This window comes from Penicillium psychrofluorescens (assembly GCF_964197705.1).
Source record: "Penicillium psychrofluorescens genome assembly, chromosome: 3".
NCBI lineage: Eukaryota > Fungi > Ascomycota > Eurotiomycetes > Eurotiales > Aspergillaceae > Penicillium > Penicillium psychrofluorescens.
Window position 1 is genome coordinate 640689 of NC_133441.1, and position 20558 is coordinate 661246.

At 53.3% G+C, this 20558-nt stretch overlaps 7 protein-coding genes across 7 annotated transcripts; 3 read left to right on the forward strand and 4 right to left on the reverse strand.

Annotated features, from left to right (window-relative positions):
• Positions 1–785: 785 nt before the first annotated feature.
• Positions 786–1832, reverse strand: PFLUO_LOCUS4367 (uncharacterized protein; the record flags this gene model as incomplete). The annotated part of the gene is made up of 3 exons (XM_073781709.1): positions 786–1322; positions 1378–1679; positions 1733–1832. 3 exons carry the CDS (start codon positions 1830–1832, stop codon positions 786–788), a joined length of 939 nt encoding a protein of 312 aa, XP_073638437.1.
• Positions 1833–3192: 1360 nt separating this feature from the next.
• Positions 3193–3593, forward strand: PFLUO_LOCUS4368 (uncharacterized protein; the record flags this gene model as incomplete). The annotated part of the gene is made up of 2 exons (XM_073781710.1): positions 3193–3559; positions 3583–3593. 2 exons carry the CDS (start codon positions 3193–3195, stop codon positions 3591–3593), a joined length of 378 nt encoding a protein of 125 aa, XP_073638438.1.
• Positions 3594–4987: 1394 nt separating this feature from the next.
• On the forward strand, positions 4988–5928 carry PFLUO_LOCUS4369 (uncharacterized protein; the record flags this gene model as incomplete). Its single annotated transcript, XM_073781712.1, has 5 exons — positions 4988–4992; positions 5173–5560; positions 5621–5701; positions 5751–5834; positions 5887–5928. 5 exons carry the CDS (start codon positions 4988–4990, stop codon positions 5926–5928), a joined length of 600 nt encoding a protein of 199 aa, XP_073638439.1.
• Positions 5929–6779: 851 nt separating this feature from the next.
• Positions 6780–8508, forward strand: PFLUO_LOCUS4370 (Vitamin B6 transporter; the record flags this gene model as incomplete). Its single annotated transcript, XM_073781713.1, has 3 exons — positions 6780–7265; positions 7323–7546; positions 7605–8508. 3 exons carry the CDS (start codon positions 6780–6782, stop codon positions 8506–8508), a joined length of 1614 nt encoding a protein of 537 aa, XP_073638440.1.
• A 472-nt stretch (positions 8509–8980) lies between these two features.
• PFLUO_LOCUS4371 (Cytochrome c oxidase subunit 4) lies at positions 8981–10198 on the reverse strand (the record flags this gene model as incomplete). The annotated part of the gene is made up of 6 exons (XM_073781714.1): positions 8981–9069; positions 9164–9254; positions 9314–9414; positions 9485–9643; positions 9892–9945; positions 10105–10198. 6 exons carry the CDS (start codon positions 10196–10198, stop codon positions 8981–8983), a joined length of 588 nt encoding a protein of 195 aa, XP_073638441.1.
• Positions 10199–10494: 296 nt separating this feature from the next.
• PFLUO_LOCUS4372 (uncharacterized protein) lies at positions 10495–10938 on the reverse strand (the record flags this gene model as incomplete). The annotated part of the gene is made up of 2 exons (XM_073781715.1): positions 10495–10617; positions 10675–10938. 2 exons carry the CDS (start codon positions 10936–10938, stop codon positions 10495–10497), a joined length of 387 nt encoding a protein of 128 aa, XP_073638442.1.
• A 2442-nt stretch (positions 10939–13380) lies between these two features.
• On the reverse strand, positions 13381–20498 carry PFLUO_LOCUS4373 (pre-mRNA-splicing factor 8; the record flags this gene model as incomplete). The annotated part of the gene is made up of 2 exons (XM_073781716.1): positions 13381–15866; positions 15923–20498. The coding sequence occupies 2 exons, from the start codon at positions 20496–20498 to the stop codon at positions 13381–13383; spliced, it is 7062 nt and encodes a 2353-aa protein (XP_073638443.1).
• Between the last annotated feature and the right edge of the window lie 60 nt (positions 20499–20558).

Consider the following 20558-nt stretch of genomic DNA (forward strand, 5'->3'; position numbering starts at 1 on the left):
ATCCAATGGGTGATCCTCCTAGGATCCGCTAACGATTATGGTGTGATCTTCCATGGCAAACGCCCGCTACTTTGCCCCAAGAGGAAGGGAGTACGGGAAAATAGCTCAACGGACCCTTTTTGCGATCAGAGAAGAAGTGTGGGTGGATGGGAGGGATCCTCATCCTGCCACGTCTGCAGACTATTCTGTTCTTTTTGTGGCGGTCCCTTTTTTCCATCCCGGCGGCTCTTGACTGGATATCAATGCACCTTCGCATGCTCGAGGCTGAGTGCCTACAGCTACATTGTACATGTACATACCCGCGCGCGTTGGTGGCCGGAGAATATGGACCGGTGGTTAAGCGCTGGGGACGTTGCGGAATCCGACCTATTACTTTCCTTGAAAGTAATGGCGGGCGCTAACGGAGGTAAGTAGCTTGTCCGGATTTCCTGGACGGGCCAGCCGAGGCACGTGTTCGAGCGCATTCAGACTGTATACCTATCTGGGTATCGTCGGTTGTGTTCCCTGCCCGTTGCAATCGCTGCCCAGGTCAATTACAATTAATTCTTGGCCATGCCCTTACCCACTCGTCTACCAACTAATAATATAATTAGTTCGAACCGACAACACGGACCATGACAAATCGTCACCTGACCCATGGCACCGGTTGGGGGCTAAACACGAACGCGGATCAGCGGCCGCTACGACCGCCTGAAACACCGGGGGCTCCCTCATCGATAAAGATAGAACACATATATGATTGCGGGCCCAGAGGGCTGGATTGTTATTCATGCAAAACGAACTGGTTACGGCGTCGCTACACGGGCCGACGCGTGCTGCTGCTGCGCGACACCTTCCTCATCTTCATCGTCCCGATCGTGCTCCAGCGGGTCATCCGCCGCGATCGAGATACCTCTCGCACCCCACCGGTTAGTGTTCTGCGAGCCCAGATCTTCCTCGTCCTCCCGCAGGTTCTGCTCCTCATCCGCCGCGGCCTGTGGTCGCCGGAAGTTCACCACTCGGTTCACCAGCCAGCTTTTCCGGAAATCCTCCGAGTCCACCACCCCGCCGTTGCGCAGCTTCACCCGCTGGCGTGTATAGTACACCCAGGCGAAATCAAGGTAGAATGCCGTCTGGACGATGCCAAAGATAAACGCAATGGGATCCCAGGTCCCGCTCCCGAACCCGCGCACCAGCCAGTTCAGGAAGTAGAATGCCCGGTACGAGCCCAGGGTCAGCAGGTAGTAGGAGTCGATCACGGTCGGGACGGTGGTTTGGCGCAGCAAGATCAGTTGCGGCAGGACACACACCGACTCCAGGATAATGGAAAAGGCCCAGGTGAGCTATGGATCTCGGTCAGCCCGTCCATCACAGCCGTTGTTTTTGTGTCCAACTTACCTCCAGGAACCAGTGTGGAGGAAACCCCCGCTCGAAGATCAAGATCGAGATAGGCGACAGCACAACAGCACCACCGACCGACCAAATCCCGAATTTCCACGCACGCTCCCTTTCCCGCGTGCGCGGGAAGACCTTCATCATCAGGTACACAATGTAGAACGAGGTGAGCAAGTAGAAGATCTTAAAGCTGACGTTCCACATCACATGCCATGAGCTATCACCCCACAAATCCGGCGCGAACAGGTCGAGGTAGCGCGTGACGAAGACGAGGGCGTAGAGAATTTGTGTAAGGAGGGAGATGCCTGTATACTCGAGTTAGCTATTGCCTACTGGCGGGCGGAAGTGGAAGACATGCCCTCGGCACTCCTGTTGCGGTGGATGGCCCATATCAGGATGCAAATTGACGACAAGTGCGAGCAATCGCCTAGGATGCGGAAGACGTTCCACGTGGACATCATGGACGAGATGCTCCGTCAGGGTCGGACCATCCAATTGGGGAATACCTGGACTGGGTGCGGGAGGGATGAAAGGAGTTGTTTCATCGCCCTTGCGATCCAACATGAGCTTGGGCCCCGTGTCCTCACGTGAGCCGTGACGTCAGGTACTTGAGTGCTGTGCAACTACCTACCCAATTGATTAATCGTAATAAAAGCAGCGGTTGAAGGGATGTGTTGCATAAACAATAATGATCAATTCAGATGCCGTAAGCCAAAATCAATATGGTGTTGGTCTTAGACTAAGATATATAATTGGTCGATGTAGTGTTAACATTGTTGCCAAAGTGTTGACTAGCAGACGACCATTTTATTAATAGTAGCATGACAAGCTAACTGCCATCAAACGCTAAGCGATAGCCAACTAGGCACCGAAATGGAGACCACGAAAGCTGTTTCCAGTAGTGCCCTTTTGACTAGCATCTTTCAGTATCTGTCAGTCATGTTATATGAGGTCTACATTCTGACGTTATCTTAGATAGGCATTCCCAAGCGTCAGAAGAATAGACCCCGAGTATCAAGAGTGGCCTCGAAGCCTTCTCGTGGTATATTCAGTTAATGAGCTTCTAATGTTGATCTCTTACCTCTGCACAGGAGTGAATGGATCTCTTCGTCCCATCCTTGCAACTATGATATCAAAACGACCCAGAGAAGGAATCCGGGTCATTTCAGCCCCATATCCCAAGTACTATGTACGGGTCGATGGATGCTTGTCTTCGCCACTCCTGAGAATCCGATCTGCAAATCTCCTGATCGACATGCTCTAAAATTTCATGATGTCACAAGGGTCCTGCTTGGCCCGAGTTCCCCATATTTTCTATCACAGATATCGTAATCGCAAGCATTGAATTTTGGTGCGATACCTGGCTTATCTGCAACAATAGTACCCTGTAGCTGCCTCCATAATACCCGGTGGCACGTCGCGTTTCAACTAACGCTATAACCTTGCCATGCATAAAAGATAGTGAAGGAGCCACAGCCATCTTCTTTTCCATTCCTGTTGGGATAAACGAGATCCACGATGTATATGATCTAAACCTTGCCACCAGCCCCATGGGGGCTCTGTAACATCAACCCCAGACTGTTGGTTTGACGATCAACCGAAAAGATATAAAGTGGCCATTCATTCTGCTTCGGAGCAGAGAGTATCAATCAAACACTTTCAACTCATCAGTCAAGCATTTATAAAACCGAACACGCAGATTCCAATCGATTCAAGCCTCCAACAATCCCACAACTCCACAACCAAACCAATATGATGAATCCCAGAACTCTCCTCAGTCTCACCGTCAGCCTTGGCCTGATTTTACCCACAACAGCCATGCCTCATATCAAGCGCAGCGCGACGTGCACTGTTGGCCTCGAATATGACAGCACCGACATCCCTGGCGGCGACCCCATGTCCGGCGCGGGAGCTAGCACAGCCATCAACAATCTGAGAGGCTTCTTCGGCGACGAAGACGGCAGTGATAGTTACTTTCCCGTGGAGCAGGATGGGGAGTGGTATCATTCCAACGGCACATACAACACCTCTAGTGGCTCCACTGGTTGGTACATTCGCACGGAGTCCCCTATGGCTGACGATTGCATCGCTACGTACGGGCCTACAACCTTTGATAGCAAAACGGTCAATGACTCGATCTGTCATACGTACAGTGGTGGCGCGGCCTTTACGGCGGACTATGGGTGTGAGTGTTATTTTGCTTGTTAGGCCTGGTTTAAATGGCACTCTTGTCATTGCCGGCGATGGGTTTATACGGTTTCTGTATTGTGTACTATATTCAGCTGTATTCTAAATGGAATCATGTGCTTTTTTCCCCTTCAGTTTCGCTCGACCCAATAATCAACATTGCAAGCCAGTTTGACCGTATTACTGGTGCTGTTACTATCCCATTTCGAGTTTCGATTTGCTCTAGGATCACGGGCGGACCTGCTCACTGAGCGGTCCTGACCTGACCCTGATGTGATGCCCACTGCCCTGTTGCCTACTAGAGTCCCTGTAAATCTAAGGAAGAGAGATGACAGATTCCCACGTCCTTAATGGCTCTCTCTGAAGCGCTAGTGAAAAACATGGTTTTCTTCAACCTGCTCTAGAATTGAATATTAAACACCCCCTCATCTTGACGATCTACGCTTTGCACTGCCGGAGCGGATATCGAATGCCAGGGGTCCATTCTTTAAATAATGATGATCATAATGTTGCAGATACTAATTTACATTCATAGTATGCAGCCCCGTTGGCTGCCAGTTCCCGTTCCTCACATCTTATCAACGATCTAACCGCACCCTGCTCGCCCGACCACTTCGTCTGCAGCTCACCAGGCCTCCACCAATAATGGGCCGCACATCCTTGCACCAAGTGAGATCCTCGGGCCACCGGATTCTAGAACGGGCCACTGGCAGGTCTTCGGCCCAAATGTCTCATGGAGGCGGCCGGACTATGCTGTGACAGGGTTGCGTGGGAGTGGGGGATGCAATATGTAGTGAGGAATGGGAATGCGCGGGAGATAGCATGTCCATAAATAATAATAGGGACGAGTAAGTCAAAGGGTGTAGTATAGTAATTCACATAGTCATTGTTGTCACTAACCAACTTCTATACGTGCTTATTAGTGCCTCCCCACTTCTCCCGCTCCCTCACCTTTCCACTCTTCTCTCTTTCCCTTTCCACCCATCTTCATCTCCACCTCCCCCATCCTCATTCAGCCTCATGTTCTCCCCGTATTCGGAGGAATTCGAAGTCCCTGATTCAAATCTGCGACCATGCGATTTTGACCTGTGAGCTCCATCTCCCATCTCTACTGCTCCTCTCATCACATCTTCCGTCATCCCCACACAAGCTTGCTCCGGTCGGGGAGTCTGGACTTGCCTGTGTTGCCTCGGATTCGAACCAACCCCTCCCCTTGCCCCCCTATCCCCCATCCATCTCGCTGTGCCGTCTTGGTGTTCTCTGCTTGGTGGTTTGCGCTCGTGTCATCGCCGTTCCTAGTGTAACGAAGCCCGCTTTCCTAGAGTTGACCAGAGGTGCGCGCCAGTAGCAGACCTGCTAACCCTCTACGCGGCCTGGTTATATGTACAGATGAATCGACAAGTGATTGAAGCGTGTGTCTTTCACCATGTCGTAAGTTGCCTTGTCTGTGATCTCTGTCTGGGCCGCGGGAGGGGAGAGAGAGGGGATGGATGATCGGGCCGGAATTCTCGCGTGCTTTGATTCTCCGTCGCGCGTTCTGTCACAACTATCACATTGTCGCGTCTTGTTCTGCACTGCGCCCTCACTGACATCGGCCTCTCATCGATCTAGATCGCCTCCAAATTCCAAGCGCATCAAAACCTCCGCCGCGACCAGCGCACCTCCACATCTCCTCGCCCAACAACAACAGCTCCATCCCTTCCAGCGCATGACCACCTTTGAAGGCATCCCCATCCCGAACGCTCCCCTCCCTCCTCAGACCAATCAACCTCAGTCGCGCAAACGCCAATCCTCCCCTGGCACCGGCCCTTCCACGATGATGGCCACTCCCATGACTCCCGCGGGCGGCGCGATGGAGGGCGACCCCAACGCCATGCCTGTCGCGGTGGAGTCCACACCCAAGAAGAAGGGACGAACCAACACTCCATGGACTGCAGAGGAAGAACAGAGACTAAAGACCATGCGCGATGCGGGCCGGAGCTGGAATGAGATTGCAAAGGTGCGCGCGTTGATTCCCTCCCCCAAAACCGTTCGCTGACCATGCCTCGGCGCGTCGCAGACCTTTCCTACTCGAACTGAAGGGAGCGTCAAGAAACATTGGTACAAGGACATGCATTACGCAGAGTTTGCGGAAGACGAGGTACGCGCCCCTTGCTTTTATTCCAGACGCCACTGACACGGGTACGCAGTCCATAAAGCTTCGCGAAGCCATCAAGGAATACGAGGCCAACAAGTGGAAGGTCATTGGTCAGAAAGTTGGCAAGCCAGCGAAGGTGAGCATGAATGGCAGTCCTTTCTCGCAAGTCAAGCCTAACCCTAACCCAGGCCTGCGAACAATATGCCAAGGAGCACTTCAAGAACCTCTGAGGACTCGATGACCACTACTGATGAAGTGATGATATCCATGCATCTTTTATGATTTTGGCATTCCTGCGGATTCTGCAATCCCATAGCGATGCACGTTTCATCCAACGGCCATTTGATGGATGGTCCCAGGCTGCTGCTGCTGGAGTTGGTGATCGGGTTCTCTTTTTTTATTCCTCTTTTTTTTTGCCCTTCTGTACAGGGCGTGTGTTCTGAGAGTGAGGCGTTTTTGCCTGTGATTTGGATTGGAAGCACACGGATTTCTTTTTTTTTACTTTCAATTTCATCTGATCAATATTACCGATTCCCAGCTTCTATGCTGTAGATGGGTCCCGATAGGCGGGGGCGGCCGGTTTTCCTCCCCGCGGGCAATTCCTCTTTTTTTTTTTTGCCTTCCGAGTCATAACCACAACCACTTCCTCCTGGTCTGGAATATTGCTTTCTAGGTGAATTCCTTTCTTTGTGGCATGAAGATTTATTCCACTAACAGTCAATCCTCCGTCTACTCCACAGGTCCTCTCCGAGAAAGTGTGACACATAACTTGCGGAACGCGCGTGACTTGATGCTCCAGTACTGAAAACCCGCGTCCACCTCTACTAAGAGACGGCTATCATGAAGACTAGTAGCCTGGCATTGTCTATTGATCAAGGTATCACTTCCACATGAAGACCGGTGTTCGACAGCTGGATTGCGCTTGCAATGGATGCCTCCGCGCGATGGTGGCAAACAGCTGTCGTTCTGAGATCATACGGTTGAACTTGATCTGGATAATTCCAGCGAAAGGACTCATGCGCTTTTCTCCTCCTCCTCTGTTTTGGGCCAGGATATAGATTCTGACTGGTTTTGTCGCAGCATGTCGGAAAATGAAATCGCCACCCTAGCGGTGCGCCCCAGCAAAGATGAATCTCAATCTCCAATTCCTTCGGTTCCGGATCTCGCAGAGAAGAATGATGATAAGCGTGGAAGAAACAGTATCACGGAAATTCCAGGCACAGGGCCACAGACCCGTCGCCACGCAGTCGGCTCTCGGCTGGGCTCGCTCTTGTGGAGGTTCGAGCAGCAGCTCGTCGAGTATAACCTTGAAGCCCGCGGCATTGAGCGAGTCGGCGAAGATGAGCGCATGAAGCGGCTATCATGGGTATCTTACCTGCAGGCATTCCTTCTCTGGGTCTCGATCAATCTCGCTGCCAACAATATCACGCTGGGAATGCTGGGTCCCGCGGTGTATGGACTCAGTTTCCGGGACTCGGCTCTGTGCGGTGTATTCGGTACCTTTGTTGGTGCGATTGCTGCGTCGTGGATGGCTACTTGGGGACCTATATCGGGGATCAGAACTATGGTGAGCACGACTTGTTTTTGTCGGACTCGGGCTTCATGACTGACTCCTGAGCGATAGGCATTCGGCCGGTACTCGATGGGCTGGTGGCCCAGCAAGATCATTGTTCTGCTCAATCTCATCCAGATGATCGGGTACTGTTTGATCGATTGCGTTGTCGGCGGCCAGATCTTGTCTGCCGTTTCGCCGAATGGCATGTCTGTCGCCGTTGGCATCGTGGTCATTGCGGTGATCAGTTGGGTGGTGGCCACATTCGGAATCCAGGTCTTCCACTACTATGAACGGCAAGTCTTAACCCGTAACTAGAAAGGAACCATTCGTTGACTGACATGCAATCCATAGATTCGCATTTCTCCCGCAACTGATTGTATTCTGCATTCTGTTCGGCGTGTCCTCCGTCAACTTCGACCTATCCACCGCATCCCAGGGCGCCTCTCGCACAGTATCCGGCAACAGACTCTCCTTCTTCTCGATCTGCCTCAGCGCGGCAATCACCTACGCGCCCCTCGCCGCCGACTTCTTCGTCTACTACCCCTCCCACACATCCCGCACGACAATCTTCAGCCTAACCCTAATCGGCCTCGTCCTCTCCTTCACCATGGCCTTCCTAGCCGGCATCGGCCTCGCCTCGGGAATACCCACAAACAACTCCTATGCCGCCGCCTACGCCCGCGGACAAGGCGCCCTAATAGTCGAAGGCTTCGCGCCGTTGCACGGCTTCGGCAAATTCTGCTCCATCGTCGTCGCACTCGGCCTAATCGCCAACACCGTCGCGCCAACCTACTCCGCAGGCGTCGACTTCCAGATCGTAGGCCGGTACGCCGAGAAAATCCCCCGGGTGATCTGGAACACCGTCGGCGTGGTCATCTACACCGTCTGCGCGCTCGCCGGCCGCGGGTATCTTTCGGAGATCTTCACCAATTTCCTGGCGCTGATGGGCTACTGGGTCGCCATCTGGATAGCCATCATCCTCGAGGAACGCTTCATCTTCCGTCTGCGCAGTGGCTATAACTGGGCTGCTTGGCGCGATCCCTCGAAACTGCCTATTGGCCTCGCGGCGTTTTTGGCTTTCGTGGTTGGCTGGGTCGGTGCTGTGCTTTGTATGGCGCAGGTGTGGTATGTTGGGCCGTTGGCGAAGCTGGTTAGTGCGGCTGGTGCCGATATGGGGAACTATGTGGGCTTTTCTTGGGCGGCGCTTGTTTATCCGCCTATGCGGTGGGTGGAGCTGAGGTTTTTGGGTCGTTGATGGTGGTTTCTACTCGCCTGTCTTATGCACATTTATCTAGTCTACTATCCTCTGTTTTTGGGACCAGGGTGCTGATCTTGGAGAACATGAAGAAAATAATGACATGTTGAAATCAGATGATTTTCTGATAGCCAGAGATGTCCAAACCTGACCTGCATAATAGTAATTCAACCCGAAGAGATATTGTTACCTAGCCTTCCTTCCTGTGAAGCAGACATAAGAACCTTTTCTACATCCATCTACCCAGCGACAAGACAGACCGAAAGAATAAAAACCATTTCACACCCCCAAACTCTCATTTTCACCCACTATAGAGAACTATTCTACAAAAGAGACGGTAGATAAGGACAAGACACGCGAGGTACAGACACAGACTCTCATGTTTTTGTTTTGGCAAAGAACAAAACAGAGCCGAACCGAACAGAGCAACCCGTTTAAATGATGGTATGGTACTCGGGAGAGACGAGTAGATTTACCGGTACCAGTAGTCGGGCTTGACGAAGTCGGCGAAAGTCTTGGGTTCTTCGTGGGCTGGGTGGCCGTGACCGTGACCGTGGTCGTCTATTGAAGAGGTGGCATGTTAGTTTTTCTCGTTTGTTTTGTAGTAATTTCAAAAGTCTTTGGAAGATAGCGCTGCTATGCAGGGAAAACGTACGGGCGTGGGGATCCTCCTCGGGACCGACGTAGTTCAGCTTGACGACGTTGCCGCACTCGTTGCAGCGCTCGATGGGACGCTCGCGGGACACCTATTCATTCAGGTCGATTAGCATAGCATACAAAATAACAATAACAAGGTAAACCTTACAGTCAGCCAGTTAACCTGGTGCGAGTCTGCCGGGTAGCCGGTGCAACCAGCGTACTGCTCATCACCGGCGCCGGTGACGATGATGGGGTTGTCGAGGGTTCCTGTTTATCATAATCAGTCAACCGGCCATCGTGATGACATCGTCGATGACACGACAAAAGAAGGCAGTACCTTTCCGGGAGGCATCCAGGGGCCGCATGTCGAAAATGTCAATGCCCTGCATCTTTCCGATGAGCTCCAGACGCTCCAGACCGGTGGCCTGGCTGATGTCGGTCGGGACGGTGCCGGGCTTGGCACCGGGGGCGATCAGGTCGTCCTCGTTCTTGATCTCTGTGCGGAGGGCGTTAGTTAGTGTCTGAGATTGGTGGTGGTGTGGATATCTTCAATGGGTGCAGGTCCAGTCGGCACGGCATGTCTTTCCTCTCGGTCGGTCGGTCGGGGGATGATGGAAAACCGGAAACGAGGTCCAATGCAGCTCAATTGCATCCAAAATTCGAATCAATCCCCCCTGACATCCCGCCGAAGAGAAGAACCATTGCAGATTGGGCGTGGTATGTCGGGTTGGGTGGTGTACTAACCGTCAAAGGGGAGAACCTTGCCCTCCTGCTTGGGAGCCCACTTCTTGTCGTTACCTGTGTGCAAATTCGGATTAGCCAGAGCCCACATATCAGCTACATTGCTATCGCTATCTGCACAGAGCCAATTGAGTCGGGCCGAGGGGCGTAGTCAGGATCATGGTGTCATGGGTGTGCAGAAGGCGGTTCAAGATCACTGGGGGTTTTGTCACGTACGGCGAGCCACGGAAGAGGAGAACGGGCGGGCAATAGCGAAAGTGCGGGCGGGCGAGCGCCGCGCAAGGGTGGAAACCGTGCGTTGGAGGAACATTGTCCTTTGTTGTGGAGGGGAGAAGGGACAACGACGGGGGTGTGGGTGTGAGTGGAAGGAGAGGTTGCGGTTGAGGACGAGGATTGACGATGGATGCCGCTTCCGCCCGTTCGGACTATGATTGGCTGTGCAGCAGTGGCCAATGGGAGCGTGGGAGCTCATACGGTAGACTGTGGATGCCACCAGTGCAGAAATGGCTACTTTGGGGTAGCAATTAGGGCTTAGGTTTATGGGAGATGGTAGTATACGGAACAATAGTTGCTATCAAGGACCTAGATATATACACACAGAGTAGTTCAACTAAATTGCGAAGCCTTCTCGCGACACGCCGCAGGGGTATACCCATTCCCGACTTTGCCAGCAATGATGCGCCACTGGTCATTCTCATACTCGTCGACAGCACGCTGAAGCCGATGCACCTGTTCCGAGTTAGCATAATAGCCCGAAATAAGCTCGAATGAAAGAGCAAAACAAACCATATCCTCAGTCCAGATGACATCTTTCGTCTTCAGCTTGGTACAGTACCGGACCTGTAGCGTGCCGCTCGTGCGGCCAGGAAAGAAATCCGCGATCTGTTTCCAGGTCAAGTTCTTGATCTCCTTAAGTTCCACGAGGAGCAGGTCTTCCTCTCTTGTGAACTTCAGCTTCGGCCCGCGCGGCCGTGGTGCTGGGGTTGGCATGCCCGGCTGCCCTACGACGTTGGGGGCAGTGCCCGGCAAGGACGGCGACGGCGACCCCATTCTCGGGTCGAGGCCATAGCGGATGGACGCTTGCGGTGGGAGGCGGTGGTGGTGGTGTTGAGGTTGCGGGAGAGAAAGAGAATAGTCAGGTGGATGGGTAGGTGAATGGTCGCTTGGGACGGGGTATAGCATCTCCGAAGAACCGATCGGCGGAGAAGACCCGTTATTCAACAGTGTCTGTTGGGGTGATGGTTGATGCCCGATACGGCGATCCATGTGGTGGCTGCTGTTGTCTGTGCTGGCAGGTCGAGATCGTTCTTGCGTGTCTCTCAGAGGAGAGAGCTCGAAAGTTGACGGGGGGTGGTATTGCGGCGAGATTTGGCGCGAGTGCATCTGTTGCGATCCCATGAAGACAGGCTGTGGTTCATGGTCGGTATGAGGCAGCGCCGCTAGCCTGGCCTGTGAATATGGGGCAAAGGATGACTGGTGTGGGCCTTCAGGAGAGAAACTTTCGGGTAATCTATCGGCGCACGACTGAGAAGGGTTGTAGACGATCATATCTTCGTGGCTGTTGACTTTGTCGAGGCCATGGTGAGAGAAGGTGATTGCATAGCCTCGATACGGGTGCGCCACCGTCGCGGACATACATCGACACTGCTAGGGCATGGAGCCCCAGCAGGCAGCTCAATTGGCTGTTCAATACGCAGAGCAGGAAGTCGTTGTCACATATGACCGTCGCGGTCAAAAGAAAAGGGGACCAGCCTATGAAACCGGGCCAGTCACAATGAGTTCGTGACCGAATATAAGACTGCAAATTTCAAAGTGGTGACGAGCTAGAGGATTGAGGAAATATGCCAATCATGATTCATAAGAGCGGCAAAAGACAAACCGACGGCAGCAGTGGTCGTCTATAAGTTCCCTCCACACCAAAGATATCACGCCTCCGGGAGGGGGGTGGTTTGATTGCGCTAGCCTCTGATCCAGGCTTACCCGTTGCTGGCCGGACGGAGGGTGCATTGTCAGGGCTGATTTCACCAGCGTCAAGTGGAACACGCTGCAAAGACTCCCCGTTCTTGAACCAGGGGAGGGGGTAGGGGAAAAAAAAGCTGACTATTGCATCGGCTGATAGATACCATCTAGGTTTAGCCAAGTCAGCAGCGCGAGGCTATTTGTCCCTTTGCCGGACTGCTCGGGGATGGCAAGAGCTTCGCACGAATCAATTGCACGAACTAGCGAGGAAGGTACGCAGCCCATGAGCAAAGAGACAGGGGGGTGATGGGGTCGAAACAGTATTATTGCGCCCCTTTTTCGCCCTCGGCTAGGGTTCGAGGTGAACCCCATCGTTCAAACGAGGTGGAGAAGAAGAGCAGGATGATCGAAACGAAACGCCAGTCCCAAAATCACCAAAATCTGGCCCAGTCTGCTGGAGAGGTTGTTGAAGAACAAGGCGCGCAACAAGCCTATAGTTAACGCGAAAACATCGCTTCATCACCGCCATCGAATAAACAATAAGCTTCCTCCCACCCCTCCCCCACTAAGCACCTGCCAGATGGCAAACACAACCCGACAGGAAGATCTCAGCACGGGGCAGATGATGGGGTGATCTGGCTCGCCTTAGGTGCAGAAAGTTGGCGTGGCCCAACATCTGTCTGTTTGTCATTGATTTGATTATTTATCGCTTTGTCTCAATGTTCGAACCACACCCGGGCGTGAGAGCTAGCTAGCTGCCCCTCCGTTTCCCGAGGCTCTGGCATCAAATTGATTGATCGGGGAGAGGATGACACCGTTACGAAAAGAAATACCGATAAGCATCGGGGAGACCCTGACGGGGGTAGAAGGACCCCGTGTATATTCGATAGCGCGAGTCGATCCCTGCCGATGCGCTTTTGGTTTCTTTGTTCTTCTCTTCCCGCGACCAATACCACGCTTTAGCACGGCTTATGTATGAGGCTTGCTGCCCGTTAGAGGAGCTGTGCCGTCAATTGACCAGGATATGATTCGCCCCGGCCCTTCCCGGACCCGTAGCGTCAGGTAGGGAAACTAGGGTTCGGGAGCTCCGTGCGCCGCGAAGGCGTGATTCTGGTAGCGGGTGACCAGCGGCGCTGCTCTTGGGCCCGTCAGCAGCAGCGTAGTGTAGGCTATCACACGTCGCGGCAGGAAATTAGAGGCAGGCGCGTGCCGCAAAATTGTAAAGTCGACTGCACCCCTTGCTGTCTGTCTCTCCTTTGTATATTCGCGGTGCAGCTGGTGAAGAAGATGATCATGGATAGAGAATAATGGATGAAATAAAAACCAATCTTTTTTGAACTTGACATGCTGTTTCGCGAATGGCATAGTGGCTATAATACAAAAATTGACGCCGATAAGCAACAGACCTCGTCTTCGTCTTGGGGCTCAAGCCTCCCAACAGTACATAAATTAGATGGTCTTGATACAAAGAAACCAACCCCCAGAAAAGCCAAAAAAAAAAATCAAACGAGAATACACGCCAGAGAAACAAAATCACTCGAAGTTGTCAGACCGATCCACCCAGATATCCTCGAGCTCAGCGAAGTTCTGGAAATGCAGAGGCCGATGTTGATCATCATAGAAGCGCAGCGGGGTGTCAATCTTGACGTAAACGGGCCTCTTTTCCACGCTGCCGAAGGAGCTACCCATAAAGCTGTAGTTCCAGACATTGTCCTCGGGGACGAGGAAATAGCCGCGGATCTTGTCACTGAGAAGCAGCTGGCACTTCTCACCCATGTTGGTGGCGAAGCCCTGCGGCTGATCCGAACTCATGTCCTTATTCTCGGCGCCCCACTTGTAGCCCGTAGGAGTGAGCCCCCAAGCGGCGAGTGAGACGGACCCTGGTGTGAACGAAACGGTCATGGTCACGGTCTTCTTGTCCCACGAGGGGTGTGCGTTCATGAGACGCGCGTGCTGTGTGACATCCATCGCGGACATGTAGGGTGGCTCATTGCCCGAAACCGTGTGGATGACACCGAGCGGCTCCAGACCGTTCAGGTAGTCGTGCTGGGGCAGCTGATGCGGCAGTTGCACATCCCGGGTGTTTCCGACCTGGGGAATCATCACGATAGTGCGAACCTCCTTGACCTGTTCGTTGTCGGGGGGAGAGCTGCCATAGATGTATCCAGAAACCTGCACACGGAGATCGGCGATCGTGATGAATCGCTTGAGAACGTTCTTGGGCATGATGTAGGTGTAGCCCTCCTCGCGGATGTCGTCAGAGGAGACGTAGATGTTGTTCGATCGCGTCCGGAGGTTCGAGGTCGCGATGGCGCGGGTCCGCCACTCCGTCTTCGAGGCAAACGACTGCTGTTCATACTGGGAAGTGGTGGTGACAATGATGTCCTCTCCACGCACGTTCTGCGTCTTGGTCGTGACGGCAGTGAGTTGCTTCGCCTCCTCCTGCTGCTTCTCAATCTCTGCAGCCTGCTGTCGCTGCAGAGATGGGGCGCTGATCTCCATACCCAAGATGATATCTCGGACTTCACTGCTGGTCAAACTCTGCACGTTGACATTGTTCTTCTTTCCGTAGTCGTTCAAGATCAGGTCACGCAGCTGCACTTCCACCTTGATCCAGTCCTCGTCCGAGAGAGATGGCCAGATGTGATGCTCTTGAGTGATCACGGTCTTATCGGGCCGCAGGAGGATCTTAGCTTTGTCAATGTTGACATGCAGCGCACGCAGAATGAGAATCAATCGGGAGAACGCGGTGTATGGGGAGATGGACTTCAACCATTCATCGTACAGGTTGAAGAGAACCATCTGAGGCTCAGTCGCGCGTAGAATCATGTCCGCAAGCTTCTCAACCTTCATGGCAGCCTGGAAAGGAAGCTGGAGCTCGGACGCACGGATGGAGATGTTGGGGAAATCAAGAAGGTGGACCTCGAGAGGATCAAGCAGACCCTTCCGGGTAACGATGAGCTGCTTCGGTTGCTCTTCCACAGGCAGAGACCGAATCAAAGCCGCCACTTCTTCGGCTGTCTTCCATTTGGCCAATTGACCAAGACGCTTCTGGCCAGCCCACACGCTGGTGTGAATGATCTTCAAGAACAGCTGTCCAGTTCGGGGATTGAAGATGAAGATTGCACCGTTGATGGGCTTTGTGGTCAAGTTACCTTCGAACGTCTTGTGGATCGTGACACGGTAGACATTGGTGTCATCGATGAACAGCTGAATCTGCGGACTGAACAGCTCCGAGTAGTTCTGCGAGTTGAGGAACTCCTGGTTGCTCTCTGAAGCGTACAGCTGCAGACCCTTGCGGATACGCTCACGCAGCACGTACAAAGCCGGGTTCGCTTTCATAACCTTGGCCATGGCCTGCTGGATCAAAGTCTTCAGGCCCGGGAAGTACTGGCCGTAAGCCGAGTACAGGTTGTAGGCAAGGTCGATGCCGATCATCAGACCGGTGGCGGAAGGATAGATGCTCATGCTGTCGGTGGTGTAGTCGAGATACTTGGCACGGACGTAGCGTTCAATATCGTGTGAATCGTAGTCGCCATACCTCAGCTGCACATCAAGCCAGAACTTGTTCGTCGTGTTGGGTTCGTAGACGTCCTTCGTATCGAACAACAGAGAAGGCCGGGTGACGTTCCACTTGTTGGTCGCGAAGAGAAGGATATCCGCGCAAGAACTGTTCATCTTGTAAGATTTACGTGGATGAATCGTCTCCTTTTGGACCGCCTCGACACCAAGCTGTTCCAGTTCTTGGTCAAAAACCTGACACAAGTCCATGACCACGGACTCGTGGATCTTCTGCCACAAGTGGGCACGGAAGATCTGGATCAAAGAGATCTTCAGGGTTGGGATCTTGCCGTGCAAGAAGATACCGGTGAGATCCAGCTGCACCTGGAAACCAACATAGACGTTGGCACGGTTGATCGTGGGGGACCACCAGAGGGTGAAACGACGGTTGGGAATCTGGTTCAAACCAGACCGCTGAGCGTTGGTAAGCTTCTTGAATTTCATCGACTCCTCAAAGCCTAGAGAAATAGTTAGCAAAAGTTTCGTCGTATTTTCCGGGGGGGCCAGATCTTACCTGATGCTCTCTCCCAGAACAGACCCTCCCAAGATGGGAAAGCCGTCGCCTTGAATAGGGTGTGCTCCAGAATGGTCTCTACACCACCTAGGGCCTGAATGACATCCGTCCGGTAAGCGTTCAAATTCCAAAGCTTGCCATCGTGCCTTTGGCTAGTCCACCAGAACGGATTGCTCTTCATCAGCTGGTACTGCTTGAACTCCGCGCGAAGTCGGAATCCCTTGTCGAAGCTGAGGGTGCTTCGGTCCTTTTGGAAAAGCGTGTTGATACGTGGCAGACCACGGTCCCAGCTGTCTTCCAGATCCTCCAACGTCAAGCGCCGGTTCTGCTGTTGGGCCTCCATTCGCTTCTGGGAGTACTCCATCCACACGCGCTGCGAGTCGATGAACTCGGCTTCCCAGGGAATGATGTATCGGAAGATGTTGGGGATCAGAGTCTCTTCGTCGTGAGACATACCTGCCCGGAAGTGGGTGATGCCCGTGTCCGTTTGCTTTGACCAACGCTTGTCGCTGGTGGGGATGAGGATGTGAGATCCGGAGATCATACCCAGACCACCCAATTCCTTCGGAGTATAAAACACAGCCGGAGGGAAACGCGAAGGCATCTTGGAGTTCAATCCAATCTTGACACGGGTTTGAATCTTTGTCTCGCACTTGACAATGGTGTCAAGAAGGTTGACGGTCGAAACAGCAGCCTCACGGTAATAGGTGAAGAGAGCAATCAGCGCCGTGTTCCACTTGTTAGCGATCTTGGTGAAAGTCGTCGATCCAGAGGACATGAGGATTTGCCGGATACGGTTGTTGAACTTCTGGATGTCCTCTTCGGTGACCTGAAGGAAGGCATGGGCCGTCCGTTCCTTGGTTGTGTTGTCGACCAGAGACCACACGCTGTCCTTGACCGAGAACTCCTCATTCTGATTCCGAATCTTAGGAAGGATACGAACTTCGAATCCACCCATAGAGAACAGCAAGTTAGGGTTGTCCTTGCTGTAGACGCTAGCAAACGTGTCATCCCAGTCGATGGTTGTGATAGATCTGGGGAGACGATTCTTCATATCCCAGAACACGGCACGTCCCAGGTTAACATCGTGGCGCATCAGGCGCATCCGACAATCACGAGGCCAGCACTTCTTATTCTTGTAACCAATGACGTTCTCAAAGTTCGGGTCTGGATTCTCGGTCAAGAAACGCTGGATCAAGTCTCGGGACTCATCCGCGGAGAATCGGAAGAAGACCCAGATCTTGTCGACGTAACGGGTGTAGAGACGGATAGGATGCCTGGTCTCGGTCGGACGGTCTCTGAATTGCAGGAAGTCATTGGGGCTCGCGGGCGGCCCGGCCATCTCGCTGGCTCGCTGGAGGCCGAGGAGCAACAAGTCAATCATCATGCCGTAGTACTGGAACACGAACCCCGAAAACTGAAGACCACGGATCAGTCCGTAACTGTTTGTGTGGTTCATATCCTTGTAGCTCAGCTGGACATTGTTCTTGGAGGTGATGTAGTCTGCCAAGTTGTGGTCCATGATCAGACGAAGCATTCGGTTCAAAAGGGTCAGGTCGATCTTCTCGTAGACCTTGGACAACTCGGTCTCAATCATGACGTTGGTCTCGCCCTCGTCACTCTCCCAGACGTTGGACAAGTTGTTAATACCTTGGGTCCACTTGTAAGCCAAAAGGGGAGGCACTTCCGAATCTGAGGGCTTAATCCAGGCGGGGAAGAGGTGGCGCTGCTCCGCTTGGTACCAGAGGTATTGATCCAGGTAAGCATCGGTAATCTTTTCGATGGGTTCAATGTCGTAGACAGGGTTGATGTTATTGTAGTTGTCATTCATATCAATGCCAACCTCTTTAAAGGCTCTCTGGGTCAGGAGGAAACGCTTGATTCTCGCCAGGGTGGTTCCAGGAGAGTCATAAGCCTGTTCGATGAGCGCGAGTTCCTCGCGCTGGCTCTGGTTCAGTCGGCCCTTCACGGAGTATGATTCGCGCAGTCGTTCCAGAGCCAGAATAAGGATCTTCGTGTCGTGCTTGTACGAGACACTGGGGAACGGAATTGGAGAGAATTTGCGAGACTCCAGCCAGTGGACCATGGTCGTGTAAATGGCAACTGCCTCCTCGGATGAAACGTACGGGCCGTCTTTCAAGTAATTGTGCTGCCTTTCTTGCTCGGACTTCAGCCAAAGACGGGTAAGACGACCCAGGTTCTTCTTGGCGACTGTCTTGTCGACGGTGGCACCACGACGAATTCTCTCGCGATTATAGTGAGCAACCGAAATCCACCAGTCAGCCTTGCTCTTGACATATCGAAGGATGATGTTCTCAATCGGAGCAGGCAGACCCGGAACCTTCCAAGGGATGTTACTCTTCCAGCATCTCCATGCCTCAGACAGATGTTGCAGGACGACATTGACCTTGTTCTGCTTAATGCCCTCGGGCATCATGTCCATAAGATCTGCCATCACAGATGCGCGGAGTTCCAAATCGAAATGGGATTCCACACGCTGCTTGGTCACGGTCTTGGCTACACCCTTGCTGTGGCGGCCCTCGAACTGACGAGAAAGCAGGTTTCCGAGCCACCGCTCCAGCAGAGGGATGATACCGCGCATGAAGAACAGCCAGACTCGCCAGGCAGGCGCCCAGAAACCGCAGCCAGGACCCTTGCCGACGGGACCGGAGTTGAAACGGTAGTAGATGAGGTGCTTCAGATCTTTGCACGACCGGATCTGGTGCATCAACTTGTACTTGTACCGGTACATACCGGTGAGCTGACCAACGTGGTTGAAGGCATAGAGGATGCCATCCGCCAACTGGAAAGCGTCGATGTTGCCCAGACGATATTGGACCTGGGCATCGACAATCAGTTTGGTCAGGCGCAGAATTTCTCGCATCAAGTGAAACGCGTTTCCGAAGCGGGACTTCTTTCGCTCCTTGGTGGTCAGGGTCTTGACGGGCTTCAGGTTGAAGTTGTAGTCGAGATGCAAGTAGGTCAGGTTCTTGCGGTGGATGAGCAGGTTCAGCATGTTGAAACCCTGGCGGCAGACCTGTAGACCGGCCTCAACCCAGTCGATGGTCGTCTGCTGGAAGAACTTGGTCGACTTTAAAGTCTTCATCAGGTTCTGCTTGCTCTGAGCCTTTGGCTTCTTCTTGTGAAGCTCGTTGAGCACGTAAGTCTTGAGAAGCTTTTGGTATGATACCCGAACCTTGACAGGTTGACCCTGCGGGCAGTGTTCCAGATACCACTGTTTCACCAGCGGCACGTCCTGGGCACGAACCATCTTGCCGGACCGCTTGTCAAACGGGTGAGGGGCCCACCACAGAGCGATAGCAGACGCGGTCTCCGTGGTGTAAAGTTCCTCGTCCTCGAAGAACGGTTCAACTTCTCCCGGTAGCTCAAAGTCATCCTCCTCATTGCCATATCCGAAAATTTCGTCTTCGTGGCTGACCGTGATGTTCTTGGGCTTGACGGAACGAGAGGAGATGGGGTTGATGACGGGGTCGAAGTAGAATGCAGGCAGGTTGGGATCTTCGGTCCGAACATAGACCACCTGAGGGTGAGAGTACCAGGAGACCTTGACGCTCCGTGGAAGGGTATTGTACAGAAACGGGAACGCCACTCGGTACTCGGTCCGAATGGGAGCGCGGAAGATGATGCGGTCGATGGCGTTGAACTCGCTGAAATCCTCGTCGTTGGGGTCGATGTCCTTATAGAGGGGTTCGAAACGGGGACCACCGGGGATCGCAACGTTCAGGGCCTTGGCAGTGAAGAAGCTGTTCAGGTCGAACATGTGGTGATAGTTTTCATCGACGACATCGCTGAGCAGCTGATGACTCAGGCGATACAGGGTCGCCATCTGAGGAAGCGACAAATTCCACTTCTTGTAGCTTGGGCCACCGACGTGGGACGTATCAAGGAGAGGGCGGTGGTCGTAGAACCACTCGTATACCGGGGAATCTTCGGATTCATCGAGCTCCATCTGGATGGGTTCGAGGGGCTCCACATCCTCGATATTCTCAGACCAGGATAGCGGCGGTTCTTCATCGTCAAAGGGAGGGAAACGCATGCGCTTGAAGTGTCGACGATCGCTCTTCTCCCGACGCATGCACATCCACATCGTCGCCCACTGTGCATGGAACACGGGTTCGATGACGCGTGGGGTCTCGTTCACCAAGGTGAGGCACCCGTTGACGTGATACAACACCTTGACTTCTCTTGCAGATTCCCAGGGCATGGGCATGTTCTCCAGAAGCTTGAGCACCGCGTGGGGCATGAACTTGAGCGCGCCAAGATAGCTGCGCTTCTCGTTGGCGAATTTCTTCTGCGAGACATCACCGATATCCCTCACGATTTTGCGTAGATGCTCCGGCGGCATGTCTGCCTTTTGCGTCTCGACGAAACCCCCCTTTCTCTTTTCGCCGAAGCGATTGCGTTGCGTGCGCAGCCACTCGTTCTTCTTCTGCGCAAATTTTGCGACGGTCGGATCGGCGGGCGGCTGGTACCCTGGCGGCGGCGGTGCCATGGGCATCGAAGGAGGAGCTGCGCCCCATCCTGGAGGAGGAGGGGGAGGCGGCAAAGACGCCATGATGATGAGGGGATGGGGTGTTGATGGAGGAGGTTTGGAGTCAGGGTGTACGCCCACCCT